General features: G+C 38.9%; 1 protein-coding gene across 3 annotated transcripts in view; it reads right to left on the bottom strand.

The window, feature by feature from the left end:
- ZPBP (zona pellucida binding protein) overlaps nucleotides 1–21,949 on the bottom strand; it is a 116,138-nt gene that overhangs the window by 83,057 nt on the left and 11,132 nt on the right. For all 3 annotated transcript variants that reach the window (XR_009260626.1, XM_058725583.1, XM_058725582.1), the window contains one exon: nucleotides 12,631–12,780. Coding sequence is in view for 2 of the 3 variants with exons in the window: in XM_058725583.1 (XP_058581566.1) it covers nucleotides 12,631–12,780 (150 nt within the window). In the remaining variant the exon portion in view is untranslated. The remainder of the gene's footprint in view (nucleotides 1–12,630; nucleotides 12,781–21,949) is intronic.

Here is a 21,949-nt window from a genome sequence, read left to right as displayed (position 1 = left end):
TATGGTGTCAAAACTAAGATTCTAACCGAGAAACCTGCCCCAGACTCCACGCCCTTAACCAATATATTATTCTTCCTCAAACTTAGGAATGAAAGTTCTCTTAATATTCATCTTAGAATAAACTATAGTCATATAATTACCAGCTATAAGCAACAAATAGTATGTTTCTCATAAATCTACCAGTTTTATCGAGTGCCATTACAATATCTGAAATGGGGAACGTTATTCCTGCCCATTTCAATATATAACTGAAATGACACAAAAAAATAAAGATGATAAGAAATCCATAATAATTACATATATTATGTAACCACATGCTCTGACACAAAGAAATCAAAATGCAAATCAACAATTAAAATCCATCAAACACAGCTCGGAGCCTGGAACCTGCTTTTGGATTCTGTGTGTCTCTCTCTCTCTCTCTCTCTCTCTCTCTCTCTCTCTCTGCCCCTCACCTGCTCATGTTCTGTCTCTGTCTCAAAAATAAACATTAAAAAAATTTTTTTTAAATAAATAAAATCCGTCAAACATTTGAAAACAAACTACTACTAAATAACAAATGGTACATCTAATAAAGTAATGACTATTAAAAATATTATTAAAACAATTATAGTAGCAGGACATGACAGCTGGAGAAACAGAAGCCCACATCCCAATGAAAAATAACGTAAATTATTTTTAAAAAACAACCATTTATAATCTCTGAAAATGGTCCTAATGCAAGCAGAAAGAGAGAGGGGTTCCCAGAAAAAGAACGACAGTTTCCGAGACGTGTGAAAAGTTATTTTAGGCCCTGCTGGCCTAGGAAAGAGTGTAGGAACTAACAGGCCAGGAGACAGTCTAATGATTGCTGAGGGAACATCAGGCGAGCTGACACCCGGCAAACACCCCCCACCCCCAGTAAGGTGGGCTCTGCGTGACATTCCTGGGGCACTCCTGACCGCCCAAGAACAAATGAAAGGGAAAAAACAATTTAACTGATAAGCGATCACAGTCACGCAGGACATGAGTCTCCACCAGTTTACAAATACTTAGTCAATGACAAGAAAAAGGCAATCCTATCAATAGCCTAATCTCCAGAAACCCATAGACTTAGTTTCCTGGAGCCCCAACATCACCCCCCTCTCCACAGTGATGTAGGAAACAAAGACAAGAGGGAAACGGTAAATAAAATTAAATTTCTTTTTATTTTATTTTTTTTTACGTTTATTCCTTTTTTTGATAAAGACAGAGCATGAGTGGGGGAAGGGCAGAGAGAGAGCGAGACACAGAATCTGAAGTAGGCTCCAGGCTCCGAACTGACAGGATAGAGTCTGATGCGGGGCTCGAACGCACGGGCCGTGAGATCATGACCTGAGCCGAAGTCGGACGCCCAACTGACTGACCCACCCAGGTGCCCCCAATTAAATTTCTTTATAACCCATTGACAATATTTAATGTTTCTCAAATGTTACACATATTTGTCAATAGTATAGCCCATTGACAAATATTTGAGACAGGCAGAGTAAAACATTCCTCCAATAAACTCCCAACTGTCTTAATGTTAATGCCTTCCTGGAGGGAAAACAGCCTTAGCCTGACAACAGCAAGGCCTCAGGGACATTATGAGCCCTCTTTAGCACATCGAAGTCCTTCTGGAGGCCTGTATAGGACCAGTCAATCCTCATAAACCCAGTGCAGCTCTTTTTGCCCCTGGGTCCTGTCCCCGTGCTTTAATAAAATCACCTTTTTGCACCAAAGACATCTCCAGAATTCTTCTTGGCCAACAGCTCCGAACCACCATCACTCCAAAACCGCACCAATATCAGTGACAATAAATCGGTGATAAAACTCCCGGTGCTAGTTAGTTCTGACAAATATCTCAATTAATTATGAGCGGACAGCAGTTCACTGCATTTTATTCCATCACCAGCTTTTTTTTTTTTTTAATTTTTTTTTAACGTTTATTTATTTTTGAGACAGAGAGAGACACAGCATGAACGGGGGAGGGGCAGAGAGAGAGGGAGACACAGAATCGGAAGCAGGCTCCAGGCTCTGAGCCATCAGCCCAGAGCCCGACGCGGGGCTCGAACTCGCGGACCGCGAGATCGTGACCTGAGCTGAAGTCGGACGCTTAACCGACTGAGCCACCCAGGCGCCCCATCCATCACCAGCTTTTAAAAGAATCGACGTAAAACGTCAAAGCTGAAAAACAGCTAAGAGACGGAGTCCAAAGCCACTTATTTTGTGGACTTGCAAACTATTGGAGGGGAATGCCAAGCGACTTAAACACACTTTTGGGTGGCAGTAGGGGAGATGAGGCACCACCAAAGAGGTGAAATGCCATTTGCCTGCCAACACAATCCTAGACCAATCCACAGGCTGGTGGCTGAGGCGCCGGTTGGGGAGGAAAAAGTGTGCACAAACTAGGGCAAACTAAACATGTTCTTGTACTAAACAAAGCCAGAAGATATTCATAAACTATTATCTACTATTCTGATAATGGAAATACTGCCGGTAGGAAGACAAACAAAAAATCTGTACACAAACAAAAACAAACCCATATTTAAAACTCCCAGTGCAGACTCAAAAGTGAAGCCTGACCCGCCGCACACGCTTCAGGTACCTTTGCGGGATCTAAAGCCCTCCGAGTGCTCAGATTCTTGACCCACCAAAGCCAGAGAACTGAGGAAGCTGCTGGCCCTGGTGACTTACCCCAATTTGGGGAGACTCTGCTTTGGGAAAGATCCCCAATGTTCTCCTTACTTGTTGCTAGTAAAACCCTTCCTTTTCCTATTCTTGGCTCAGTTGTGCCTTTAGGCTCAACACCCACCAAGAGGGGAACTGAGTTTTGGGGGACATTAGGACAAAGAGAAAAGTGAAAAAATATTTATTCAAAAAAATCTCCTAACAGTCAGTAAGAACAGGGAGTCTGGGGTGGTGAACCCAGACCTTCCACCTCCCTCCCCTCTCGGCCCAGTGAGATGGAAAGCACTCCAGACTGGGCAGATGAGAATGTGGGGCGTCCTCTTCCCCAGTCCCCAGACAGCAGCCCCCCAGGAGGGGCGGGGGGGGGGGGTCGGCACTTCTCCTGCCAAGCGGAACTACCTGCTCCCGGTGGGAAGGTGCAGGTGAGTATGGCTGAGACAGCTGGGAGGGGACGACTCCCTTCTTCCACTGGCCAGCACTTCATGCCACGGACGCTCAACACTGGCTGTGGCAATGCTGACAATGCCCCCCGGGGGCCCTCGCTGCCCTTGACTGCCCTGGCCCAGTTCACGGTGAGGGGTCCACAGCTGGAGCGGCAAACCCAGGGGTCCCAGGGATGCTGCTGCTACCCCTCCCCGGCCGCCAAGCTCCTAGAGCAGGGGGGCACTCGTGTCCTCACCCCAGCTCCAGACTGCAGGTCAGGTGGGAGGATGTGCCAGGGGGCAGGAGCAGGCGGGAGAGCAGAGAGCTCAGAATCTCTTCTGGAAGGAACAGGCATCACTGGAGATAAAGTGCCAGGAAGCTGGAACCTCGGGGCAGTCTCAAAAACCCAGGAGGTCTGGGGAAAGACGATGGGGAGGTGACTTATAGACTCCCTGGGGGGGACAGGTGAACTGCACGCAGGCTGCCTAGTCTGTCAAACAGCAACTCCGGAAGTCTATGCTGCAAGCAGCAATCCTGGGGTCAGAGAGAGTCTCAAACACTGACCAGGGGAATATCCCCTCAAAGGAAGGCATACTTCACTGGATCAGCCTTCAGAGGAATTTATGCCCAGGGCATTGCTAAAAAACAACTGCTGCCATTCCTAAAACAAACTAGGGGCTGGGGGTGGGGGGCTTCACATTATGGTGAGTGAGGAGCAAACTTCATGGAAGTGATCTAGACACTTGCGAACTTCACGGAAATGATCTAGGCACTTGCTAAACAAACATCAAATAATTACAAGCCTGGGGAGGGCGGCAGGTTCCAGGCTATCTAAAAAGTCCAGGTTCTGAAAAAAATTTGAGTCAAGCAAGGAAACAGGAAAGAATGACTCATGTCCTGGAAAAAAGTAGGAAACAGTAACCACTTGCGAGAATGATCAGATGTGGGATTTAAAAGATAAAGATTTCAAAGCATCCGTTATGGATGTGTTAAAATAATGAAAGGAAATTATGATTAAAGAAGGAAGGTATAATGAGAATTTCAAAAAGCTAATATTTGTAAAGTAAAAATGAACGAAGTGCACATTCTGCAGTTGAAAAATGAAAGCACTGAAAGGAAAAATGGACTCAGGGGCTCAAGAGTAGATTGTGATCTGGCAGAAGAAGGAATCGGCTAAAAGCAGTTCTTCAGATTAGAGTGAAAGAATATGACCATAGTCAGTAATCGGAATCCACACCAAAAACAAAGTGTTTAGGTAAAGGTAATTATGTCATTACAAAGACAGAATAAGTGCATATTTCTTCTTTTTTTCCTTTTACTGATAGAAAAAGCAACTGTGTAAAGGATTTGTGTATGATGGTCCACTGGTCCCCTACACTGGGCCAAGGAAACGACTACAGGTGGTAACTTGAATACATGGGAACAAATGAAGAGAATAAAAAATGAGCGACAAAAAGGCTAGTAAGCTATAAACCTACAAACACACACTGGCTCTCCTTTCTGTTTCTGGCTTTTCAGAAACACATAACACTATGCAAAATAAGAGCTATCTATTGATAGTTGTGTAACATTTACAAATATAACACACATAATATTTATACCACAAAAAGCAGAGAAAAGGAATATGTATATGTAAGAGTAACTTTTCTACATCTCAGTGGAATTTAGTATAAATGTCAAGCTGACTCTGTAAGGTAGGTTAAGATGTATGTGGTAATCCTCAGAACAACCAGTAAGGAAATAAAACTCAAATACAAAGTGAAAAATCGCTACTTAAAATGCTACATTAGGAATTATTCTTTTAATTGCAAAGAATTCATGCGAAATACAGGAACGCACATGAAGCAAAAAATAAAACAGCAGAGTATATCTAATGATATAAAAATGACATTAAATGTAAAGGAATGACACTATCCAGTCAAAAATGATACTGTCTAGTCTCTTCACAGACTGTGAAACTGGATTGAAAAAGCAGTATCAACTATCTGGTGGCTACATGAGACACACTTTATATTAAAAAAAATACAAACCGATAGAAAGTAGTAACGTGAAAGATGATATACTATGCATACAGCAAACACAAGAAAGCAGAAGTGGCTATACAATTATCAGGTTAGAGAGACTTTAGAAGAAACAAACAAACAAAAAGGAACATTTTATAAGAAGGGACAATCCTTCAGTAAGACAGAACAATTATAAACACAGACACAGCTAAGAACAATGTACCAAAACAAAACAAAAACTGACAAATAAAAAAAGAAACAGACAACAATTATTAGTTGGGGATTTCAACACCCACTTACAATAATAGATACAACAACTAGGCAGAAGATCAACAAAGAAATAGAAGTCCTGGGTAGTGTCATGAACAAACAGACCTAACAAGTATCTACAGATCTCCACCCCAAACAGCAGAATACACATTCTTCTGGAGTGCTCATGGCACACACTCAAATACACAAAGATGTTGCAGATACTGCACTACAAATCTCAATAAACTTAAAAGGATTGAAATACAAGTATTTTCTCTAAAATGGAATAAAATTAGAGTAAGAGAGAAATTTGAGACACTTACAGAGACACAGAAATTAAACAATAGCATCCTAAATAACCAATATGTCAAATAAGGAAATCAAAAGAGCAGTTAGAAAATATCGTCATATAAATTAAAATAAAGACAAAATCTATGGGATGCAATTAAAGCAGTACTTAGCAGTGTGTGTGTGTGCGCGCGCGCATACATATAATGTGCTTTTATCACAAAAGAAAGATCTCAAATCAGTAATCTAACCTTTAACCTTATGGCACTGGAAAAAAATGAGAAAACTAAACCTAAAGCAAACAGAAGGAAGAAAATTATTATTATTAAAATAATAAAATTTAGAGCAGAGATAAATGGTATAGTGAAAAGAAAAACAATAGAAGCAATGAAACAAACATAGTTTTTTGAAGAAATGAACAAAATTGATAAACCTTTAGCTAAAGTAATCAAGAAAAATAGAGAAGATTCAAATTCTCAAAACCAGAAATGAAAGAAACAGCATTACTGCAAAATTACTCTGACCTTACAAAATAAAAAATTACTACAAAGGGACACTATGAACAACTGTATGCCAATAATTAGCTTAGATAAAATAGAAAAATCCTAGAAAGACACAAACTATTAAAAATGACTCAATAAAAACACAGAAGATCTAAACACAGCTACAATAAACAAAGAGAATTAATAACCGGTATATATACACATACATACGTACATACATACATACATATGTATATGTATACAGAGTGAAGAAAAACCATAGTCCAGATGTCTTCACTCAAGAATTCTAGAAAATATTTTAAGAAATGTCAACAATTTTAAATTAACTCTTCCAAAATCAAAAGAGGAAGAAAAACTTCCCAACTCATACTATGAGTCTAGTATTACCCTGATAGCAAAACCACACAAAAGAGATACCACAAGAAAACTATGGACCAATGTCTTATGAGCACAGATGCCAAAAACTTTTAACAAAACACTAGAAAACTGAATCCTACAGCATAGTGAAAGAATTATACATCGTGACCAAGTGGGATTTATCTATTCCAGAAATGCAAGGTTGGTTTAACATTTGGAAACCAATTAATGTAATATATTATATCAATAACACACAAAACAAAAACCACATAATTATCAGTTAATGCAGACAAAAAGCACTTGACAAAATCCAACACCCTCTCACACACACACACACATGCACATAATCAACAAACTTGGAATGGAAGGAAACTTCCTCAACCTAATCAAGGGAACCTACATAAGAACTACAGCTAACATCACATTTACAATCAAGGCAAAGATGTCTGCTTTCACCACTCTTATTCAGCAAATTATTAGAAGTCCTAGGCACCACAATAAGAAAAATAAGGCATACAAATTGAAAAATAAATAAATAAAACAAAACTGCCCTCTATGCTTATGACATGACTGTCTCACAGAGAATCTACAAAATAAAAAGATTCTAGAACTATTAACTAACCTTATGTTAAAATGGCAGGTTATAAGATTAAGACACAAGTAATAATTCATTTGCTATATATCAACAATAAGCATGTGGAATCCAAAATTTAAAACCTAATACCACTTAAAATTGCTCCAAAAAACAAAATAATATACTTAGGTACATACTGAACACATACATGAAAGAAATAAAAATAGAAAAATAATAGATGTAAGAAATGAAGAACGACTTAAGTAAATGGAGATAAACCATGTTCATGGATTGAAACACTCACTATAGTAGAGGTGCCAATTTCCCCCCAAATTTATCTATAGAGTAATTCCCATAGAAATTCCAGCAGGACACTTTGTAGACACATTCAAGATTATTCTAAAATTTATATGGAAAGGGGCAGGCCCAAAAAAACACAAAAACAATCTTCATAAAAATGAATAGTAGGAGAATTAGAATTACTTTACCTTGTATTGAATGTTTCTATACAGTTATAGTAATTAATTAATTAATGTGGTACTGGCAGAGGGACAGACCTATTAATTAATGGAAGAAATTAGAGAACCCAGAAATACTCTCACAAATATTCTCAACTGGTTTTTGACAAAGGTACAAAAACAATCCATCAAAGGAAGAACAGTCTTTGCAAGAAACGAAGCTGGTGCAAGTGGATATCCACCTATAAAAAAATTAAACCTCACACCTCACACAAAAAACAACTGAAAATGCATTAACATTAAAAGTGACATTGTCAGGCTTTAGGAAAAAATAGGACGATGCTTAATAACCAAGTTTGATAAACCAGACCTCAAGAAACTCAAATACTTTAGCTCTACTCCAAATTATAAGACATTAAGAAACTGAAGAAGACAAAAAATTAAAATATATTCCATGTACATGGGATTATAATAATCAATACTGCTAAAATGTTCACACTACCCAAATCAATGTGATTCAATAAAATCCCTATCAGAATTACAATGATGCTTCTTACAGAAATAGAACAAACAATCCTAAGACCCCATATAGCCAAAGCAATCTCAAGAAAGAAGAACAAAGCTGGAAGCATCATGCTCCCTGATTTCAAACTCTGTTACGAAGCTACAGTAATGTAAAAAGTATGGTACAGAGATACAGACCAACAGAACAGAGAGTCCAGAAATAAATCCACATAGGCAGTCAATTAATTTTACAACAAAAGAGCCAACAACATACAATGACGGAAGGTTGGTCTCTTCAAAAAATGGTGCTGGAAACTGGACATGCACATAGAAAAGAATGAAGCTGGATCACTATCTTATACTACACACAAGAATTAACTTGAAACAGATTAAAGAACTGAAGGTAAAACCTGAAACCATAAAACTCCTAGAAAAGAATATAGGTGATAAGTACCTTCGCAAGTTTTCTAACCTGACACCAAGAGTAAAAGCAACAAAAGCAAAAATAAACAAGTGTAACTATATTATACTAGAGAGCTTCTGCAAAGCAAAGAAAATAATCCACAAAATAAAAAAGGCATCCTACTGAGTAGAAGAAAACTTCTGTAAATCATGTATCAGATAAACAGTTACTATCCAAAATCTATAAAGACCTTATACAAACTAACAGCAAAAACACAAACAATCCAATTTAAAATAGGCAAAAGATCTAAATAGACATTTTTCCAAAGAAATACAGATGGTCAGCAGGTACATGAAAAAGTGCTCAACATCATTATCAGGGAAATGCACCTGTTAGAATGACTGTTACCAGCCAAAAAAAACCCAAACAAACAAACAAAAACAAAAACAAAAAAAGTAATGAGTACTGGAAAGGATGTGGGAAAAAGAGAACCCTTGCATACTGTTTGGTGGTAAACTGGTGCAGCCACTACGGAAAACAGTACGGAGGTTCCTCAAAAAACTAAAACTGAACAACCATATGGTCCAGCAATTCTACTTCTGGATATTTATCCCCCCCCCCAAAACCACAAAAAAGCACTAACTCAAAAGGACATATGCACCCCCATATTCACTGCAGCACTATTGACAGTAGCCAACTGTGTCCCCTGCTGATTGAATGGCTAAAGAAACTGTGGGCCGCGTGTGCATGTGCGTGGCAACACGGATGGACTTTGAGGGCTTTATAAGCTAAGTGAAGTAAGTCAGACAGAGAGAGACAAATACTGTATGATTTCTTTTCTATGTGTAACCTAAAAAAGAGAAGCTCACAGATACAGAAAACAGACTGGTGGTTGCCACAGGCAGGTAGTGAAGGGTCAAGAAATGGGTAAAGTGGGAGGCACCCGGGTGGCTCACTTGCTTAAGCGTCTGACTTCACCTCAGGTCATGATCTCACAGTTCGTGGGTTCGAGCCCCACATCGGGCTCTGTGCTGACAGCTCGGAGCCTGGAGCCTGCTTCTGATTCTGTGTCTCCCTCTCTCTCTGCCACTCCCCCACTCACATTCCGTCTTTCTCTCTCTCTCTCAGAAGTAAATAAACATTAAAAAAAATTTTAATAAAAAAATTAAAATATATATATATACCAAATGTATATACTAAAGAACTTTACATATAAAAAGATTTTAAAAGGGCTCTGATGGCTTTTGTGCCTGTTTAATATAAATTTATGTTAACATTTGTTAAAATGTGCCAAATGGCCAAACTCTATAGACTTAATAAGAGGGCTCAAATTATGGTTATACCTGGAGAACCAACTAAACTTAAACATGTTACCCTCTGTAATATTAGAATCATAAATATAAAATAGAGAAAAATAAGTATGGCTCACTTAAGTTGTAGCTTTGCCTAAATTTGCCATAGTCGTGGTACTCACTGCCTTAAAATATCTCATATTGAGTAGAGATGCTCTAACAGAAGGAAAACTAAGTGAAATTAAATCTTCACCCCCTGTAATTGGCTTGATAAAATGGGATCTCATTAACTCTATGGTAATAACTATACGGACCTATAATATATATATACTGGACCACAGTAATATAGTCCAACGTTAAGTTAAAACAAGTCTTCGAGGATTAAAACTTATTCTATCAAAACTAATTAATAAAGAGGTAATTATCCCCATTGTTTCCCCATTGATAGCCTAATTTCGTCTGTTTTTGAATTTGGAAAAAATAAAGTGTGCCTCATGGTGGAACACTACAAATACATACGTACATGCATGCATACATATGTAAAATGTGTGGGTTGTGTGTTTACACAGAAATAGATGAGAGACAGAGACAAAAAGACACCCACACACATACACAGTGGGGGCAGCAGGGAGAGGGATTTATTCAACTGTTCCATACAGTACCCTTTGAAGTAGGGAAATGTGACACAAACTCCACGATCACCAACTGAGGAGTAATCAAATCTGGAATACCATGTGGCCATTAGAAAGATTAAAGTGGATCTTTTTTTTTTTTTTTTTTAAGTATAATTTATTGTCAAGTTGGAGAACATACAGTGTATACAGTGTGCTCTTGGCTTGGGGAGTAGATTCCCCTGATTCATCACTTCCATACGACACACAGTGCTCATCCCAACAGGTGCCCTCCTCAATGCCCATCACCCATTTTCCCCTCTCCCTCGCCCCTCCACCCCCATCAACCCTCAGTTCGTTCTCTGTATTTAAGAGTCTCTTATGGTTTGCCTCCCTCCCTCTCTGTAACTGTTTTTTCCACTTCCCCCATGGTCTTCTGTTAAGTTGCTCAAGTTCCACATATGAGTGAAAACATATATTATCTGTCTTTCTCTGACTGACTTATTTCACTTAGCATTAATACCTTCCAGTTCCATCCACGTTGCTGCCAATGGCAGGATTTCATTCTTTCTCATTGCCAAGTAGTATTCCATTGTATACATATATCTTCTTTGTCCATTTGTCAGTTGAGGGGACATTTGGACTCTTTTCCATAATTGAAATAGAACGAATTACATGATTTGTTTTAAGCACAAGAATAGCAGGTCTCCAAAGTCAGTCTTTATTAAATGAGGCTTCATCCTGCGGTCTCTGTGGAACCAACTCCGGAATCAGAATTCCTAGATTCAAATCTGAATCTCCGCCCCATTCTCACAGTGAGGCCCTGAGTGAGTCGCTTCACCACTCCGTGCCTCAGTGCTTCTGCACAAGACAGGACATGGCAGTATGCACTGCACAGGTCTGTTGCAGGACTCAGTGAGTCGAATACAAATACAGCACTTTAAACAATACCCTAATCCCACGGAAACACAGCACTGCCTGGCACATAATGAACACTCAGTAAATATTAGCTACACCTATCATTACTATAAACCAGCATTCATTTTAGGCATGTGTGAATATACCCTTAGAAGAGATTTCAAAGTATATTCCTTTTAAACAAGTGAAATAACAAGATGGGGAAAACTACGTAACAAAAAGGAAGTGTGACACATTCAAAAGTTTAAACATTTTTTGCCTAAGAAAGTTAACATAGTTTCTCATAAAAAAATTATGTCTTTCTTTGGATATATGGGACAGTGTTTCATCAGTGACTGAAAATCATCAGGAAACCACTAATAATTCTGCCGTGCGTTCCGCAACCCAGCTGTGACAAGGATGGTACGTTAGTTTCCCGTTGCTATTGTGACAGATCACTGCAGACGCGGTGGCTTCAAATAGCACAAATATTATCATCTTGCAGTTTTGGAGACCAGAAGTCCAAAGTGAATCTTACAAGGTGCACTCCTTCTGGAAGCTCCAGGCCTCTGCCACCTCCACCTCCAGCTCCAGCTTCTAGAGGCCTCCTGCTCTCCCTGGCCGTGGCCCCTCCTCCATCCTCAGAGGAAACCACGGGGGCCTCTCCTTCCGCCATCACGTTTCCTTTATGTGTCCATGGCCCTCGTGCCTCCTCCGCTAAGGACCCTGACGTTGGGCCTGCTCAGCGACTTCAGGACAACCTCCTCTCCTCAAGATGCTTAGCTAATCGATACCTGCGAAGAGCCTTCTGTCCGGAAAGGCAACACAGGCCCAGGTCCTGGAGATCAGACAGGTGCATCCCGGAGGACCCCAACTCCATCCACCACATGCAGGTTCCCCCGGTGAAAGGGGACATACAAGCAACCTCTGCTCACACTGCTCTCCCGGCCACTCGAGTAACCCACCCAGCTCTCCCCATCTCATACCTCCACAGACCACACTGCTTTTAGAGAAGGATTTATGGTGGCATTTCATGCTCCCGTCCGGGGGGATGGCAATGTGCCACCAAGCGTGAAACTCAGAATTTAACAGCAGTATAAACTATAATATTGTAAAAATTTGAAAACATGATTTCCAGCCCCATTTTCACTCAGCGGTTTAAATTTATCTGCGTTCATATCAACACTCCCCCGAAGAAAACAAGGTCTGCCCTCACCACTAACACTTACGCAGCACTTTGTAAAATAGAGGCGAGTAGTAGTTTTTCTTTAAAAGACAAAAAATTAAAAAATAACAAAGTCCCTTTAAGACAAACCTAAAGATATTTAAATATTTAAAAACATTAAGAAATGTTAACATACAACTAAATGCACTTCTTACCATATATAACGTATTTTAGTTGAAGATTTTTCACAATTTCCTCCACAGTAGGTTTATACTCCAGGAAACAGGTGTAAACTCCACTCATTCCCTCCTCAAAGTTCTGGAATATAAGGCTTCCTGTGGATGTTACTTGTGTAGTGCTGTTTTCTAATAAAGGAATAACACAGTAATTAAATTACACGACACTGAGATAAAATAACAAAATATTTTCTAAACAGAGCAAAACCATCAAAATTTACCTACAGAATCACTGAAGTTTGTCGGGGGCATAACTAGTGATTGCGTCCAGGATGACCTTCTTAGTGTGTGAACTGGACTAACCAGGGGTCACCAACTGTGCGGCTGCCTAAGTGGCAGAGGAGACTGACAATTCCATGTACTTCATGCACTCCTAATCTCCTTGCATTGAAATGAACTCTATCAGATATTCGCATGTGTATAAAAGCAGCATTTATTTACATATGCTATAAAGTAATTATATATCCACATATGTATGTGTACTGATTGATAAGTTCTGCTCTCCATAAATTTACAAACTGTATGTGAAAGGGAGGAAACAATGTATCCAGAACAAAGACTAACCCAAGATACTAATAACTAGGTACTTCTAGTCATTACACAGGATACCAGGCAAAGGCTGGGTTACAACCTTAGGGTTGCAGAAGAGAGAAAATAAGAGACTGGATCACCCGACCTGCCCAAAGTCACACAATCAGAGCTGCAGTGTTGAGAATGAGGACTGGATGTTAAGAGCCCTTGGGACTTCCGTGTGCTTTGTTACTTAAGTACCACACTGGGAGGAAGCTGTGCTGTGTAACAGGAAAGAGGTGTGATTTAGAGGCTTGAGACGTGGGTTTCAGGTCTACCTTTCTTTCTCATAAACTGTGTAACCCGAGGGTAATCACTTAATCTTTCTTAAGCCCAGCTCCATCATTTGTAAAACAAAGAATCATAATATACGACAGCATATCTCACAGAATTGTTTTCCTGTAACAAATACAACTTAAATTACTTGAAAAAGCTATAAATCCTTAAGTAATTCAAGTCGTTATTCTGAAAGTGCATAATCAGTTTTGCATTTGAAAATTTTTATATTAAAACTCATTCAATAATTTCATATGCCATTCATTAGAATGGAAAGTGTTATCCCAGCAAATAATTATCTTTTTCCACTTTAAATAAATAACATATTGCTTATAAATTTCAGGTTGAAATTTATTTTTGAATAAATGTATTTCCTCAAAATAAGACACAACAGGAATGTTCTTAGTGATGAAATTTTCATTATTAACTTGCTCAATAAAAATCTGTTCGGTTTCAGGGCGCCTGGGTGGTTCAGTTGCCTGAGCATCTGAGTCTTGATTTCGGTTCAGGCCATGATCCCAGGTGGTGGGATTGAGCCCCGCACTGGGCTCCATGCTGAGCATGCTTCGGATTCTCTCTTTCCCTCTACCCCTTTACCCCGCTCATGCTTTCTCTTTCTCTCTCTCAAAATAAATAAATAAACATTTTTAAAAGTTTGCTGGGTTTCTAGTACATGCAAAGTCCTACTTCAGATACCGAAGGAGAAATGAATAGAGATGGATATACTCTCCCTCAAGGAATTTACACAGAATATTATGCCTTAAGAATTCCCATTTCCAAATCCTTGGATGAAGCTGACTATAAATTGTGACTATGTTCCTATTGTAATGCTCATTTCTTTTTTGATGAAAGATTACATATTTATCATAAAATGTCTCTTTTCTAAAACAGATTAACAAGTTTTCAAGTGTTTGCTATAGATTTCAGCAGAGACAAATGCTTTATAGTAAATATGATAAAAGGTGAAGTCAGTCAAAGAAAGAGAAATACCACATGATTTCACTAGTATGTGGAATTTAAGAAACAAATGAGCACAGGGGAAAAAGAGAGAGAGAGAGAGGGGCAAACCAAGAAAGAGACTCTTTAACAAGAGAGAACAAACTGATGGTTGCCATGGGGGAGGTGGGTGGTGGGCTGGGTGAAACAGGTGATCAGAGATCAAGGAGCACATTTGTGACGAGCACCGGGGGTCATACGGAGGGGCTGGATCACTACACTCTACACCTGAAACGAATATTGCACTGTGTGTTAACCGAAATTTAAATAAAAACTTCAAAAAAAAATTTTAAATAAAGAAGAGTTAATACCGATTCTTCTCAAACTATAAAATAAAATGTCCATAGATTTTAAACACCATGAATATCATGCTGTCAATTAGGCTATGCATTCTTGGCTATAATTTTCCCAAACTAGAAGTATAAGTGCACTAATACATATCTGAATACCTATTACAATTTAAGTATTATGACAGCCAGAAAATCACGTAGGACATGATTCATGATAAAGCACCCTCTCACCTTCTTATTTTTAAAACATTAAAGCGGGAGTGTGCGGGAGGTTCAGTCGGTTAAACGTCCAACTCTTGATTTCAAGCTCAGGTCATGATCTCACAGTCCTGAGACTGAACCCCACACTGGGGCCGAGCTGAGCGTGGAGCCTGCTTGAGATGTTTTCCCTCTCCCTCTGCCCTTCCCTCACTCATGCACTCCCTCTCTCTAAATGCATGCATTTAAATTCATGCATGCATGAATGAATAAAAATTAAAAGCGGCACATTTTGAAAAGATACTCAGAGGATTTCACAGCCAACAGAAAAAGCCATGCTACAACACCACTTAACAAATGACCTTTAAGTAACAGTGTTTAAATGTGAATTCCATGATGCCAAAGGAACATGTAGGCAAAGGAACAACTCAGGCAACAGCATACAGTCCGTGAATAACTGAACTAAAGTCAATACTTCTTTCTCTACAACTTAGCTCGATCATCTAAAACTTTAGAGTTGGACTAGACTTCTAGTTCATGACTTACAACTCTAAAATTACACGGCAAAATTTAAGCACAATTTCATTATAACTTATTATTTAACAAAAAAACTAAGTTTGCACTTTTAGTTTCTGCTCAGATATGGAAACTGACCACAAGAACATCGACCCCACTATTACAATAAGGAAAAAGACAAATTGTCAGTTAACAATTTATCTCAAACCTATCAAAAAAAACTTGAGGTGAGGGGCGCCTGGGTGGCGCAGTCGGTTAAGTGTCCGACTTCAGCCAGGTCACGATCTCGCGGTCCGTGAGTTCGAGCCCCACGTCAGGCTCTGGGCTGATGGCTCGGAGCCTGGAGCCTGTTTCCGATTCTGTGTCTCCCTCTCTCTCTGCCCCTCCCCCATTCATGCTCTGTCTCTCTCTGTCCCAAAAATAAATTAAAAACGTTGAAAAAAAAAATTAAAAAAAAAAAAAAAAAAAAAAAAAAAACTTGAGGTGAGAAGGTAACCAATAAACCTGAAATCTGGGGAGGGACAGTGACCTGTGGATAGAACCAGGACCCAAGCATTTAAGAAGACTCAGCTGAAAGTTCTCAATGATTTACTAAAAGCCAAGTGTCAACCTGTGTGAACATGTGAAACTTCTGAGGACCAGAGATACTGGGGTGGGGGGAGATGAGGTGTTACACCCTCTTATAGGGTGTACCCTCAGGAACACCTCAGACTGATCAAAGAGAAGGTCAGGGGAATCCTAGGCATGACTCCCACCGGACTTGGCTCAAGGAGGGGCCCAGCAACCCTGCCCAAAGTCCACCCACACCCATTTCCCCTACTTCCTGGTATGCAACAATGATTTAATGAATAGGGAGAGAAGGAACAAAAATAGTCACCTAGGACTCTGTGGAGACTTATTGCCACTGGGGAAGTAAACATAAAGGGAAAAGAGTCTCATCCTTGAGGAACAGTCAGCAAGAAGTACTAGGCCAACACTACAGATGGAGAAGGGGTTAGAGCATTTGTGACGGCTGCCCCCACCCCGGCCACAAGCCCCAGGGACACCATACCTGCCAAAGACCAGGCTTAACCGAACATCAGAGACTGTCCCTCTCTCCCAATGACCCATCAGTAAAAGAGTCTAGTCAAAATGTAGTATAATCAAATTAGAAGAGGTGCAAGAGATTCTAGAGATTTTTTTTTTTTTTAAAGGAGAAAACAAAGCCAAGAAAGGAAATGTTTTTCTCCAAAGACACTGGAGAAAAAGAACTTCTCATGAACCAGCCTATACCTAAAACATCTTTAACTTTATCTGACTGAAGCTTTCAATAACCACAGCAACAACCAATATTAAACCAAGATAAATTCCTGACTAGATTAACACAAACTTCTAATACTAAAGACTTAATGCTATTTTTTTTTATTTTTTTAAATGTTTATTTCTGAGACAGAGAAAGACAGAGCATGAGTGGGGTAGGGGCAGAGAGAGAGGGAGACACAGAATCCGAAGCAGGCTCCAGGCTCTGAGCTGTCAGCACAGAGCCCAACACGGGGCTCAAACTCACAAACTGTGAGATCACGACCTGAGCCGAAGTCGGTCGCTCAACCGACTGAACCACCCAGGGGCCCCATTAATGCTATTTTTAAAAAGGTATTTATCTCAAAGCATAAAAATCCTTACTATATATAGTCTTATTTTATTCAAGATGTCCAACTTTAACAAAAAACAAGGAGACATACAGAAAAGACATATTTCCAAAATACCAGGCGATGTACAGAGTCAGACTCTTAAGTGACATATATGTCAAAAATATCAGACAGTTAATTTAAAATAACAATGACAAGAGTATTAAAATATTGAATAGAAAACATAGATAATATGCAAGACCAGACGGGAGATTTTAGCAGAGAAACTGAAATTACAAAAAATAATCAAATGAAAATGCCAGAACTAAAAGCAAAACAAAATGGACAAAAACAAGAACAAAAAACACAGTAACACAGACAAAGTATTCCTTCAATGGACTCATAAAAAGATCGATACAGCTTAGGAAAGAATCAATGAGCTTCAATATAGGTCAAAAGTAACAACCCAATCTGACTCTCAAAGAGAAAAAATAAACCACCACCACCACCAAGAAGAAAGATCCAAGAGCTGTGCAACAATATCAAAGAGCATTACATATAGGTGATAGAAATCTCAGAAGGAGAGGAGGGACAGCATGGGAAAGAATAAATATTTGAAGACATAATGGCAGAGAATTTTCAAAAATTAACAGCAAGCATCAAATTAAAGATCTAAGAAGCTGATCGGGGTGCCTCGGTGGCTCAGTCGGTTAAGCGTCCGACTTCAGCTCAGGTCACGATCTCGCAGTCTGTGAGTTCGAGCCCCGCGTCGGGCTCTGGGCTGATGGCTCAGAGCCTGGAGCCTGCTTCCGATTCTGTGTCTCCCTCTCTCTCTGCCCCTCCCCCCATTCATGCTCTGTCTCTCTCTGTCTCAAAAATAAATATACGTTAAAAAAAATTTTTTTAATAAAAAATAAAATAAAAAAAATCCAAGAAGCTGAGAGAACACTAAGCAGAATACAAAGAAAAAAAAAAAAGAGGTACGTAAAATTCAAATCACTGAAAATGAAAGGCAAAGAAAAAAATCTTGAATTCAGTCAGAAAAAAAATGGCATGCTGTCTACAGAGGGACAGGGATAAGATAACAGCAGACTTCTCATTAGGAACTATGCAAGCAAAAAGAATACAGAGGGCCATCTTTAGAATGCTTAAAGAAATAAACTGTCAATCCAGAATTCTACAAGCAACAAAAGATAAGCAAATTTAACCCAAAGCAAACAGAAGAAAGGAAATAATAAAAATAAAAACAGAAATCAGTGAAAGTAAAAAATAACAAAATAAGAGAGAAAAATAAATCAAACCAAAAGCTGGTCCCTTGAAAAAACTGGCAAGAACATTTTTTTTAAATGTTTATTCATTTTTGAGAGACAGAGACAGAGAGACAGAGAGTGCAAGCAGGGGAGGGGTAGAGAGAGAGGGAGACACAGGATCTGAAGAAGGCTCCATGGTCTGAGCCGTCAGCACAGAGACTGGCATGGGGCTTGAACTCAGGAACCTTGAGATCATGAACTGAGCTGAAGTCACTGAACCAACTGAACCACCCAGGCATCCCAAGACTGATAAAATTTTTAAACCTGTATCCAGAGAGGCCAAAATGAAAGAGAAAAGACAGAGCCAATATCAGGCAGAATGGGGCACGTCATATAGATCCTGAATATATTAAAAAGATAGTAAGACAGTATCGTAACTACTTTATGCACATAAATTCAACAAGTTGAAAGACTCTAAATTGGGCAAATTCTTTAAAAGATACAAAAAACCAAAAACTCACAAAATGATGAAAAGGGAAAATTAAAATCCCATTCCTCCCTCACTTAGACTGTGTCTGTGAACTCTGAAGCTGGACTTCAGAGGCCCAGGACTTCAATAAGCATCCTATTCTCTCAATGCCTCAGTTTTTTCACACCCAAAATGGACAGAATGACTGTACTTTACTGCAGAGGGTGGTCAGTATGGAAAAACGTGTCTGTGGGTATATTTATACACATGACAAACACATAAAGAAAAGTCAGGGAGGGGCGCCTGGGTGGCTCAGTCGGTTAAACGTCCGACTTCAGCTCAGGTCACGATCTCGCGGTTCATGAGTCCTAGCCCCACGTCGGGCTCTGGGCTGATGGCTCAGAGCCTGGAGCCTGCTTCCGATTCTGTGTCTCCCTCTCTCTCTGCCCCTCCCCCATTCATGCTGTGTCTCTCTCTGTCTCAAAAATAAATAAACGTTAAAAAAAAATTAAAAAAAAAAAAAAAAAACTTTAAAAAAAAAAAAAAAAAAAGAAAAGCCAGGGAATAATTCTGTAAATGTTCACAGTAGTGTTTACCTGACCAGTGTTTGGGGACAGAAAAATGGGATTTTTAAGCATCTTATTAGGAGTGCAACGGTCTTCGTAATGATGTATTCTGCAGGTTCTAGGATGTCTGTTTTACCGTATTGTGACTTGCATATATCTAATATACATCTGTACACATGATGTGATTCATTCAATAAAAAATAGTACAGAAGGATAGAATGTCATCTTCAATCTCAAGAAGAATAATAAGAGTGTAGTTACAGGGTAAAACTCGTGTGTGTATATGCTTAGATATATTTAGAAAAGTGGGGAAGTCCACCCACCAAGAAGAGTTAATTCATCAGGTTGGGATTAGGGTTGGGGTAAGACATACAAGACTTTTTGCAAAAAATGCATTTTGTTTGTGAATAAAAAATATGGGAAGACAAACAGAGCAGGAGTGGGGGCGAGAAGAGAAAGAGGGAGAGAAGGTAGGGAGACAGGGTTGGGTGGGGGACTGAACAAATCTAACATAGGTCCCCTATATTTTACAACTCATCTAAACAATCTGAATGTTTCTCTCCAGGGGCATGTGCAAGTAATTACACAATTACATGATTTCTTTTGCTAACTTTTAGGGAAACTATTTTTGGAATATTCATAAGTGTCCAAAAAGATTCTCCATTTTTCAAGCTTTAGGAAAATTAGACATTTCCAGATCTTTCTGAAATGATAATGATACAACTAATGAGCCTGCAAACTGGTAGACAGTGAATTATGATGTGATCCTGTACTGAAATCTCAAATATGATGATGATGTCAACACCAGAATTTCCTGAGAATAGTTTTTATAAAAAAAAAAAAACAAAAAAAAAAACAACACTGTACTAACATGATTTTATCCTTACTTGGAAATAACTACACATCTGAACATCTATTTTCCATTATGAAAGTGAGTAAAATAAAATATTGCTCTTAGTTGCAGGATTCAAAATTCAATCACATACTATACTTTTCAAGATAAACTACAAGACTGGCAACGCATCTTAGAGAAGAAAATGTTTCAGATTTCAATTTCCGAATCAAAGGAGTAACAAATTGTAAAAGAACAATTCAATACTTAAATGCTTCTATTTTTGAACTTATGGAGTTTTAACACCAAATGTAAAATATACTAACCTCCACGCTTGTACTACATAATGTGCTACTATCACAGAGCAGTAAAAATAAAATCTGATCACATCATCAGTACTGGATGCTTCTATACCTGGCCCATTTCATTGATTTCTATTAAGTGCCCGATCTCTTGGGATTTTTTGTCACTGATCTCTGCTAATCCATTCCTACTATGTTAGTACAATGAGGCAGAGACATTACACAAAGCCTAGCACAGCGCAGCCCCCAGGCAGGCACTCACTAAGAGCTGAGTACTTCTCACTAAGAGCTGAGTACTTCACTCTGAAGAACCACCTCACCTAGAGAGGAGTAACTATTTAAACCTTGAGCTTCTTCAGAATCAGCATAAATAGTTCAGAACTGTACGGCTAAGATTATTCAATTATATAAAAATATGAATTAAAACATATTACGAAACAAGTATTTCCTATGAATGTTTCCTCAGCCAAGTCTTGGTATGAATATAATGCTTTGCCCCAACCACCATAACAAAATAAACCCCCAGGTTTCCATCTACAGGCACTCTCTCCAAATACCAGTAGGGAGAGGGAGGGAGGGAGGGAGGGAGAGAGAGAGAGAAAGAGAGGAAGAAAGGAAGGAAGAAAAAAGAAAATGTAAACAGATGTAAACAGAGCAATAAAGACAACTTCCCGGATGGTATGCGAAAATGATTAAGTGCTTCATTGAACACATAGTTAGGATGAAAATTCATTAAGCTGGTATTTAGCAAGGCTGAACACAAGAACAGCTAAGCTGATTTATATTTTTTAAACTACACTGCAAAAACAGATCAGCAAATGAAAGATTAGAAAAAAGATAATGCATTTCAAAATAACAAAAGAAGTTGAATGGAGAAAATGTTGATCAGACCAGTCATACCAATAGTAATCTCTATGTGGAACAAAAATACTTTCGTGAGATTAAGATCTTGTTTCCTCAAAAATTTATTGAAACCATAAGGCTACCATTCACAGTGTCTCTCGAGTCTGTCTTCTCCTCTGGATGAGTAACTGATTTACTAAGTTTCCTCTTTCGTAAGCACAGCACCAGTCATACATTAACACACAATCACGGTCAAACCATGCAGTATATCTAAATGCATGGTTTTAATACCAAAGTATGAAAAGCTAAATACGATCTTTTTTTTAATAGATTCTAATACTGAAATTAAATTAAAATATAATCCACATTGGTATGGTTGTTAGTCAGAAAGAAACATAAGATCAAAAAATGTAAAAACTCTACTAGTAAAGACCTGAACTGTCCCTACGTGGTGCTGTTTAAGACAAAACCATGTTTATAAATCTGCAGCTCAAAGGGCTCATTTGTATTGTCAATAAAAACCAGAATTATATCTGCTTCTTCGTACACACTTGACTAACAGAAGTCTGAATGAAGAAACCAA

This window comes from Neofelis nebulosa, chromosome 4 (genome assembly GCF_028018385.1).
Source record: "Neofelis nebulosa isolate mNeoNeb1 chromosome 4, mNeoNeb1.pri, whole genome shotgun sequence".
In the NCBI taxonomy this organism is placed as follows: domain Eukaryota; kingdom Metazoa; phylum Chordata; class Mammalia; order Carnivora; family Felidae; genus Neofelis; species Neofelis nebulosa.
This window is presented reverse-complemented; position numbering and strand designations above follow the sequence as displayed.